Source organism: Lipotes vexillifer, unplaced genomic scaffold, assembly GCF_000442215.2.
Source record: "Lipotes vexillifer unplaced genomic scaffold, Lipotes_vexillifer_v1.1 scaffold822, whole genome shotgun sequence".
NCBI lineage: Eukaryota > Metazoa > Chordata > Mammalia > Artiodactyla > Lipotidae > Lipotes > Lipotes vexillifer.
Window position 1 is genome coordinate 3,477,616 of NW_006770496.1, and position 11,104 is coordinate 3,488,719.

Sequence of the window (11,104 nt, forward strand, 5' to 3'; positions counted from 1 at the left end):
GGGAAAGAGGGAGATGTGGGCACCCGTGTACCCGAAGGAAACGAGACAAAGGTATGCTGCAGCAGAAAGCAGTACAGTCTGACCCGGGCCAGTTGGGGATCCAGACAAGGGTGTGGAACTAGCATGACCACTTATGAAGCCCAGACAGTCCTCTTCATCTTAGCTGACGCCAACTTGCCCAGATTCCTCCCAAGGTCAGCCTCCCTCCCTCCCTCTGACCACACACATGTGAACACACACGCTGTAGGAGCATCATTCCTAGAGCTTAGATGCCTTTCCTGAGTCAGAAAGTGGGAAAACCCTTTACAGGCTGCAAAACTCTGCAATTCTGAGTTTACTCTGAATTAACTAAGATTGTTTCTTGCCATCAGATATATTAGTGACCCAAAGAGAAAGTTAGTTAAGGAAGTTTCCCTTTCTCACACACTAGAGTACATAGCTTGGGAACTGCACAATAGCCTTGTGGAGCCAACAGATGACACGTGTGCTTTTCTCAAGGACATGGAGTGAAGGTGAACATGGTAGAGCTGGCCCAGGGCAAGGGATTGGAAAGTGGTGTGCAGAAAAAGGCAGTGATAGCAGCTCTTTAATAATTATCTAACTGGGCAAAATTAGTAGTAATTTCCCTATGAACAGCCACATTATTCAACTCTCGAAACTCAAAATGAACATACTGAGTTAAACTGATTAGAAGAGGACAAAAAAATGTAAATGCAAGACCCTTGTTATAACTTGCAGGAGATACATTGGGAGGTCTAGGACTGAGGGCTCCTGGATTCCTGGAAGGGCATCCCTGACATTGTCCTGGGGTCCAAGCAGGAAGTGAGACAGGCAAGTCCTGCAGGGCTGTGATGGGACAAGAGGAGGGTTCAGGGAAGCAGGCAAGTGGGCAGAGCGGAGCTGAAGTGACAGTCACTGAAGGTGAAAATGCTGGTACACAGTAGGTAGTGAGAGTTCTTAGAAATGACTTGTCAGCCTAAATATAATAAAAACAAGCACAGTATACTTAAGCTTCTTAAATTAAGCTTTTCCTAAAGGTTAGTGTGAAATAATTGGGGCATGGGTTGAAGTGGACTTTGCTTTTGTTATATTAATGGAGGAAGGGTGTGTTAACAAAATTAACAGTAAGACTGCAAGCAAAGGGTGCAAAACAAAGGCAACAAACTGTCCAATCACCCTCAAGCACTTAGAAGCAACCATTTACATATAAACAATAGTTAGACTAATTGCATATCATTTGTAATGACCCACTGAAGGAGATTCAATAAAAGATCTTCTTCAGGTGATATATTCACAGTCTTGGTTCATATTTCTCCCCTCACCTGAGAGTAATAAAACTGAGTTCATTTGCATTATTTTATAATTTCGGCAATTTACTAATTCAGGCAGGTTTCCCTCCCACTTACTTTGAATTAATTTTCTCATCATTAAGAATCAGGGATTCAGGAAACATTGCTAACGAATTCACAGTCAAAATTAAAGGCTATTGGGACTTCCCTGGTGGTCCGGTGGTTGAGACCCCGCGCTCCCAATGCTGGGGGCCCAGGTTCGATCCCTGGTCGGGGAACTAGATCCTACATGCCGCAACTAAAAGAGCCCGCGTGCCACAACTAAGACCCAGCGCAGCCTAAATAAATAAATAAATAAATATTTTAAAAATCAAAACAAAAAAAATTAAAGGCTATTAAGAAGGGAGTTTCATCTTTGTCTTCCACTTGGACAGGCTTATATTCACGTCCTCCATTCACTTTCTGATGAGCCAGGTCCCATCCTCCTTGAAAGCATCTGGTAGATTCTTGAAGCCCATATAATTGCTTAATGCTGGGGGGCTAGGAATGGAAGAGGTGAACTGGATGAAACCTTGAACATATGAGAAACTGGAAACTGTGAAGGAAACTGGGGCCTGAGCTGAGAACCTTGAACCCAGGACCACAGAGCATTAGTCATGTGAAGCCCAGGATAGAGGAAGGGGGAGGTGAACTCCCCTCTGCTTTTCCCACTGATATCCAAGGACACACTTAGGTTGACAGATTAGGTTAGAGCAGTGGGGAGCAGGTGTAAGAATTTGGAGATGGAGATGGGGAAGAAAGAAAAGGCTCTGAGCTTGTGAAGAAAGGGCTAGTAAGATCTAGGCAGGGGTGTCTTGCCTCCTGCCAAGAGAGCTTTGGGTTCAGAGAAGTACAGGGCTACGTAGGTAACTAGGTTAGAAGTCCAGGCATGAAGACTCAGTAAGGCAGCTGAGGCTGGGTAAGGCGGCAGCGGGGTGGGTATGGGTTCTCCAGGGCTTAACCAGGTACGAGGTATGATGGCACAGCTACTTCCGTACCCACCCGCTGGCAACTATAACTCACCTTCATCACATTGGTTTAGAAATGGAATAAGGATGAGCCGAATGTACCTGCAGAGAAGGACCTCGGTGAGTACAGCTGACAGAGACCCAGCAGGGCAGGGGCTGATGTGTGGAGCAGCAGTTAACAAGACCCCCACCTCTGTCACTAAGAAAGCAAACTTCCTGTTGCCCAGTCTGACAACATGTAGACAGTGGACAGAAACAGAACACCCCATTTCATTTATGCAGTAAGTGTTTATTGAGTAAGCCTAGCATGGTGCTGGTTTCCGGAGAAAACATGAAACAAACATCAGGCGTTCCTTTCACTCAAGGAGCTTAATAACTGTTACCCATTCACGTGATGCTTATTGCAAGAGCAGTTAAGGAGTGTTGGATTAAGTGGCAAGGAGAGAGGTACACTCCAGGACACTACTGGAACTCAGAGGAGGGGTGGGTCAGGGGGGCTTCAGGGAGGAAGCAACCCAAGAGGAGCCTTAGAGAGTGAGACGAATTTAGATAAACACAGGTGAAGATGGAAGGCAATTCCAGATGGGAAGATACAACATGGGCCGAGAATTAAATGAGATACTTTGCAAAAATTTCCTGCCACCAGGAAAGCCCACAGCCAATGAAAGGTACGACTATTGCTCTTGCTATTAGTTCTCGTGAGGCTGTTACCATTTCAATTTTGATGACATTTTTACTGCTTTTGGAAAAGGCAATGGAGATGAAAAGGACAAGTCTGGGAGACAGTAAAGAAGCACATTTCTGACTTTCTTCTTGAGAAGGTTGTGGGATAAAAGGGTGACAGTTTTCATCAGAACAAGAGGAACAAGAGTTTGCATCAGAGCTGCTTCTGTATCAACACTGCATCAAAACTGCTTGTGCTCAAAGGGGACCATGGAAAAAGTTACACTAAGACACTTAAGCTCGTTCCCACCAACACCACTACTGACTTCTATGTAACTAAAAATCACTGTTTTAATGAATGATTATACCTCTCAAAAAATGAAACAACATTCTAAGCTCCTGGCCAGACATATTTACTCTCTTTCTGCTCCTCTCCTTGTCTAATGGTCCAATTGCTTGAGAGAAAACTTATTAATAGAAATGAGATGAAAATGATGTGATGTTCCTTAGTGCCTGGAGATGATGTTGCTAGCACAGAGTACAAACACTAGAGGAGACTGAGCAGGGATTTGTTTGTCCACATACTCAGAACATCCCCTTAGGAGCTGTATTCAGAAAATGGCAAATGAGATTTCAGCTGAGAATGATTATTGCCTGAATCTCAGAACAACTGCCTTATTGCTGATTATTATCCCTCTTGCAGTGGCCCGTCTCTCTTCATTCTGTTTGCTGTCATGTTCTATCAATATCAAAGAGGCTGCAGAGGCAGCATCGCTGAGAGGAGCGGTGTGTTTCCTGGGCGCAAAAAGCCTGCTTCGCTAAGAATCTCTAGACCTGCAGGCTGATTTCATAGAGGGGATTATTCAGTCAACAGTAAATGGCCCCAAACTCCAATTTCAGCTTCTATTTTCTGTTGTGGAGCCGGGCAGCTGGGCTGTGTGTGAGCATTTCATGCGTTAGGAGGTGGTGCCTAGGGATAGGTCCCCTGCAGTCAGCTGAAGTGACTTGTTCGGCTCTGCTTTGCTATATTGTCTCTTGGTCTCTCCAGCACCAGTGAGGCTGGCTCCTGGGACAGCTCCCTGCTGAAAGTTTTATTCTGAGTGTTGGCAAAGAAGCAAAGCTCCAACGTGGATATTACAGCAAAATTCTACTTTGTCAGTAAAAAATCAAATAATTTCAAGAACACCCAGAGGATTAAAAAAAAAAAAAACTGCTAGAATTTTTCCTGAAGTATTTTCCTTTTTGGTATAAAAGACCAGTTTGAGCCCTGGGAACTAGTGTAACAACTGAAAGCACCATCAGGCAGCCTGTGAAGTAACCTGACGTCCCAGCATTCCCATGCAAGAAGCAGGACACTTTTCCAGAAGCCCGGTTTGTTCCTGACCACAGTCTTGTTCAGAAGAGGAAACAGTATTAGCTTAATGAGGACATTTTCCTCAATGTGGCCCTTGGATACTTTGAAGGTGAAACTCACCGAACTCCGGTTTCCTCATCTGTTTTAGGAGGGCAACTTGTTGCAAACAGCGACATCACCAACTACAGTCAAAGACCCTATTTCTCACTGATGTTCAAAGCAAAGACTCAACAAAGAAAGTGTGATCCTTCCTTCCTTCCTCAGCGCTGTCTCTCACTGCATCAGGTACTGTCCTGGGCAATGTGGGCTTTCCACCCCTCTGATGTTCCTAGCAAAAAACTCACAACAATAACCCTTACAAGAAACAGACATTTCAAGCACTACTACAGGGTCAATTAAAAGTGCTTTCACCTAAGGAAAAGGGGAAAATTAAAAAGTCATCCACTCATGAATGTTACTCATGATTCACACATTTGCAGCAGCAGCAGAAAAACAAACAGACCCCACCAGTATTCTTAAGAAATTACAATATAGGTCCTTGCACAGTATGAAAAACTCATTGCTTTAGATCATCAGTTTTTTTGTTTTAAACTCTTTTCAGTAAAGAAAATAAACTACACTCATTCACAATATTGGCTACACTCTATTTAACTCAGTTCAACATTCTACTTTGTCTTATGAGTTAAAATCAGTGTTCAGAGTGGAAGGCAGGAAACTCACCTTAAAGGAGTAGTAGAAGGAGCCCCGTTCCTCTCCTTCCACCACTGCAGTGAAAGTCAGTTTCCGTGCAGAGGATGGGAGAACCCAGTGTCTGCCCAGTCCCGTTGGACTTGGGGCTGCCCTCCGTGAGGTGGGTTCCTCACGTGAGGTGTCCCTGCGCCTGCAGCCGGGGACAGAGTCCTGCCCTCTCGTGAGAGCGGGGCAGCAGCTGCAGCTCTACACCTCCCCTGCCTCCCTAAGCTTCTGCTGGAGCTCAGCTGATCAGAGACACAGAGCCCTGTGGAGCCCACCTCACTAGAGAGCCCTGCCTGCTTCCTGAAACCACGTGCTGCTCAACACCCCACATTCCCGCCCAGCAGAGGGGCCCTGGTCCCCAGAGCAGGCAGGAGCCCCTCACAGCGATCCACGTGGTTCCCCGGACAGGCCTCCCTGCTCAGTTGTACTTTTCCTCACTTCCAGGACAGACCGCCACACATCTGCTCCAGCTTCAACAATATAGGAATTTGGACTCAACAGACAGTCGATTCATTCAGGTCATGTTTGCATTTCTGAAATCAAATCATAATGATGCATTTGTTTCAGCTGAGGGTGCCTTCTGACTTAAAATCCTCACCCAGCCATTTACTTAGTAGCCTGCACGTTATTTCAGTAAATGTGGGCAAGGAGCACATTTGTATTTCACACCCGTGGTTCTACTCTAGGTTTTCAGAGGGCAGTGCTCAGAAAAGCCTGGGGTCTGTGTTTGTCAGTCAGCCACGACCCCTCGTGATGCGACTGGGATCGGTGCCTGGTAGATACTCTTATCACCTTGATGTTCTTTTATTTGATCTTCAAAACAACTCTGCGAGGTAAGCAGGGAACATATCTTTATGTTCTCATTTTACACTAGAAGAGACTGCTTCTCACCATGAAATGACTTGCTCAGATCCCACAGCTGGTGATGGAAATGAGATGATAACTCATTTCTTCAGAAATTCCTAGACAGAGGTGCTTTTACTGTAACATACACTGAATTGCATCAAATCTCAAGGGCCTATTGAGACATGAAGTTAACATGAGTAAGGGGAGCAGGCCAGGTGCAAAGCAAAAGGACTAAGCTGCTTGTATTACAACCAAGCATGATACCTGATAACTTACCCTGAAAATGTTCTGTGAGCCATATATGCACAGCCACTGGTTAATGACACCTAGTATAAAAGGTAGTGATGGTCATAAAAGAATATAGCCCCCATGATATTTCCTAGGAAAGTTGTAGCATAATCCATCCCGCCTAGGAAGAGTGCAGTGTGATAGAGATGAGAAGATATTAAGTCTATACTGAAGGGGTAGCAAATAGGAGGGTTCCTGTTCAGAAAACAGGATGAGCTGTGAACTCTTAGGGAAAGGGTCAAAACAGGACGACAACCCAATAGCAAAATGAGCAAAGAGTATTCTGACTGGCAAACATGAAAAAAGTGCTTAACCATTAAATTAAAGAAAAACAACAAGACAGAATTTTTATTCATTGGCATAGTGAAAACTAGGGTCTGACTACCCCAAGTGTCGACAAAGATGAGAAGAAATGGGTGTACATTTTTACTTCTGGTGTGAGAGTTAGCTGATATGGTCACCTTGAAGAGCAATTTGTCAGTATCCAGTAAAGCTGAAATTACATGGTCTATAATTTCCATCTCTTTATCTGGGTTCCTTACGTGTATTTAATTTAGGGAAATTCACTGCACTACACACATAAAATGCATGCACTTTTTTTTGTAGGTCTGTTTTACTTCAGTAAAAATTTATAAAATGAAATCTGTGAGAAACTTCTGGGGAAGGACAGAAGTCAGTTAAGTCATAGTGTGGTCAGAATGAAGAGAGAGAAAATGGTAGATGCCATGGACAGGGAATAGGTGGAGAGAGAACCTCGGGTTGTGCTGTTTTCTTTCCACTCATGGTCCAGGTGGATCAGTTTTTGACCTGTGGTTACCCAAGAGAAATGTTTATGTATGTGTAGAGGAAACATGCACAAACGTGCCTTTGCAATATTGCTTGGAAACAAACTAGAAGTAACCTAAATATTTATGGTGACAAAATCAACTGAGAAGGTCAGAACCAGAAACTACCCACATAGCCATCAACACTAGACTGGATAAATAAATTTCTGTGTAATCATATAATGAAATACTATACATCAATGAGAATGAATAATCTATAGCAAATGTAAAATTTCGCAGGGCTAAAGAATGGTGTAAGGCCTTAAGTTGAAAGCCTACAGCAAGTGTGAAACAGGAGCATAAAAGTCTAAAAAATGATAGTAAATTTAAGAATACTGAAGACAAGAAAATTCTAAAAATTTCTAAAGAGAAAAAGCAGAACTCTTACAAAGAAACGAACATCACATAGGTATCTGATTGTTAACAATAATATCAGATGCAAGTACCTAGAATTTTGTATCTAGAAAAGTTATAATTTATGTGTGAGTATAAATAATGATTTTTTTCTGACATTCATGGCTCCAAAGTGATCTAGTTTGGAGGGTGATACGATTGGCAGATGATCTTCACATGAATACCAGACTATTTTTAAAAAGAAAGAAAAACAGATGTATAATTTGAGACATTTACTGACACCATTCTGCAGAGCAGCATATTTTATACATGATGATATGACTTTTATACATTTAAAAAACCCTCATCTTTTGCTATTTAAGGCAAGTATTGGGTTGACCAAAAGGTTTGGATTTTTCCATAACACATGGAAAAACTGAAAGAACTTTTTGGCCTACCCAATACCTTTTATTGGGTCAATAACTGGGAGCACTCCTCAGTCCTAATGTAAATTTACCACACAAAGAGTCCAAATAATGGACTATCACATTCACCATATTCAGTAGCCGACACCTGGAAACCTGATTCTGGAAGTTCATTTGCAGGGGCTACAAAGCAAAAATGTGGGGATAGCAGATTCCAAGTCTGCATCTGTCTTCAGAAGCTTCTCTGGATATTGTAGTCAGAGCTAAAGAATGGAGCAGGGTCTCAGGTGACTGTGAATTTAGTTGGGATTTTCTTTCAAGGACCAGTGATACTCGCGATGTGACCTAAGGACTGGGATCATCTACATCATTACCTGGGAGCTTGCTAGAAATGCAAATTCTGAGGTCCCACCCAATACCCACTGAATCAAAATCTCTAGGGGTGGGGCTGAGGAATTTGTGTTTTAAAAAAACCCTCCAGGTGATTCTGAAGCCTGCTAGAGTTTGAGAAGCACTCTCCCAGAGAAGCATGCCAAAACTCATGGTGTCATGAGAAGGATGAACTGAATGATGTTGGGTGGAGGAGCATGAGTGGAATTGGTGAGGGATTGAAATGCATCCATTGGCGTTTAGGCATAAAATGAATGTGATTACCTTTTTTTTTTTTTTTTTTTTTTTTTGTTGGCTCACGGGCCCAGCTGCTCCGTGGCATGTGGGATCTTCCTGGACCGGGCCACGAACCCGCATCCGCAGCATTGGCAGGCGGACTCTCAACCACTGCGCCACCAGGGAAGCCCATACTTTTTGATATATTTCCAGAATCAATTCTGTTGTTCTCTAACATGATGCATATAAAAATGGTATTCACATGCCTAGAACATTCTCTCCTGTGTTTACTGAGATTTTGATGAATTCCCCCAAATCTGTAGGGAAGTAAACTGTGTCACAATATTATGATAGCTAGTAATTGTTACAATTCATTTCCTTCAGGGATAGTGACTTTCTATAGCTTTGGGAATAGGCACCTCGTTTGGGGCAATTCCTCATGCTTAGTTGTAACATCATTCCTTGCTCTTTCACTCAACACTTAGCAGTCAGGTCTCATGGCAGGAAAGAGCTTCCCTGAACCTCTATCAAGAGCTTGTTGCTTTGTGACCTCTTGTTAGCCTTTACTTTGCCCATCATATTGCTCATCTAAGTTTAATACTTTGTCTCTTGTAGAGAGCAAATATATGGGTATTGTTTTTGTATCCATGCAGCCAATCTGTATCTTTTGGTGGGAGCATTTAGTCCATTTACATTTAAGGTAATTATCGATATGTATGTTCCTATTCCCATTTTCTTAATTGTTTTGGGTTCATTATTGTAGGTCTTTTCCTTCTCTTGTGTTTCTTGACTAGAGAAGTTCCTTTCGCAGTTGTTGTAGAGCTGGTTTGGTGGTGCTGAACTCTCTCAGCTTTTGCTTGTCTGTAAAGGTTTTAATTTCTCCATCAAATCTGAATGAGATCCCTGCTAGGTAGAGCAATCTTGGTTGCAGGTTTTTCTCCTTCATCACTTTAAATATGTCCTGCCAGTCCCTTCTGGCTTGCAGAGTTTCTGCTGAAAGATCAGCTGTTAACCTTTTGGGGATTCCCTTGTGTGTTATTTGTTGGTTTTCCCTTGCTGCTTTTAATATGTTTTCTTTGTATTTAATTTTTGACAGTTGGATTAATATGTGTCTTGCCGTATTTCTCCTTGGATTTGTCCAAGTGCTTCCGGGACTTGATTAACTATTTCCTTTCCCATATTAGGGAAGTTTTCAACTATAATCTCTTCAAATATTTTTTCAGTCCCTTTCTTTTTCTCTTCTTCTGCTGGAACCCCTATAATTCGAATGTTGGTGCATTTAATGTTGTCCCAGACGTCTCTGAGACTGTCCTCGGTTCTTTTCATTCTTTTTTCTTTATTCTGCTCTGCAGTAGTTATTTCCACTATTTTATCTTCCAGGTCACTTATCCGTTCTTCTGCCTCAGTTATTCTGCTATTGATCCCATCTACAGTATTTTTAATTTCATTTATTGTGTTGTTCATTGTTGTTTGTTTCATCTTTAGTTCTTCTAGGTCCTTGTTAACTGTTTCTTGCATTTTGTCCATTCTATTTCCAAGATTTTGGATCATCTTTACTATCATTATTCTAAATTCTTTTTCAGGTAGACTGCCTATTTCCTCTTCATTTGTTAGGTCTGGTGGGTTTTTATCTTGCTCCTTCATCTGCTGTGTGTTTTTCTGTTTTCTCATTTTGCTTATCTTACTGTGTTTGGGGTCTCCTTTTTGCAGGCTGCAGGTTCGTAGTTCCCGTTGTTTTTGGTGTCTGTCCCCAGTGGCTAAGGTTGGTTCAGTGGGTTGTGTAGGAAGAAAGAAAGAAAGGAGGGAGGGAGGAGGGAAGGAAGGAAGGAGGGAAGGAAGGAAAGAAAGAAAGAAAGAAAGAAAGAAGATAAAGTAAAATAAAATAAAATATAATAAAGTTATTAAAATAAAAAATAATTATTAAGAAAGTAAGTAAAAAAACAAACAAAAAAACGGATGGATAGAACCCTAGGACAAATAGTGGAAGCAAAGCTATACAGACAAAATCTCACACAGAAGCATATGCATACATACTCACAAAAAGAGGAAAAGGGGAAAAAATCATAAATCTTGCTCTCAAAGGCCACCTCCTCAATTTGGGGGGATTCGTTGTCTATTCATGTATTCCACAGATGCAGGGTACATCAAGTTGATTGTGGAGCTTTAATCCGCTGCTTCTGCGGCTGCTGAGAGAGATTTCCCTTTCTCTTCTTTGTTCTCACAGCTCTCAGGGGCTCAGCTTTGGATTTGGCCCCACCTCTGCGTGTAGGTCACCAGAGGGCGTCTGTTCTTCGCTCAGACAGGACGGGGTTAAAGGAGCCGCTGACTCGGGGGCTCCGCCTCACTCAGGCGCGGGGGAGGGAGGGGCACGGAGTGCGGTGCGAGCCTGCGGCGGCAGAGGCCACCGTGACGTTGCACCAGCCTGAGGCGCGCGCCGTGCGTTCTCCCGGGTGAGTTGTCCCTGGATCCCAGGGCCCTGTCAGTGGCAGGCCGCACAGGTTCCCTGGAAGCGGGGTGTGGGTAGTGACCTGTGCTCGCACACAGGCTTCTTGGTGGAGGCAGCAGCAGCCTTAGCGTCTCATGCCCGTCTCTGAGGCCCGTGCTTCTAGCCGTGGCTCGCGGCCGTCTCTGGAGCTCCTTTAAGCAGCGCTCTTAATCCCCCTCTCCTCGCGCACCAGGAAACAAAGAGGGAAGAAAAAGTCTCTTGCCTCTTCGGCAGGTCCAGACTTTTCCC

At 43.3% G+C, this 11,104-nt stretch overlaps 1 protein-coding gene across 1 annotated transcript in view; it reads right to left on the bottom strand.

Moving 5' to 3' along the window:
• The window catches only part of NPSR1 (neuropeptide S receptor 1), a 148,223-nt gene that overhangs the window by 136,485 nt on the left and 634 nt on the right, over nucleotides 1-11,104 (bottom strand). The window contains 2 exon segments of the mRNA XM_007446132.1: nucleotides 5,034-5,091; nucleotides 5,093-5,171. Of these exon segments, the coding sequence (XP_007446194.1) occupies nucleotides 5,034-5,091; nucleotides 5,093-5,171 (137 nt within the window).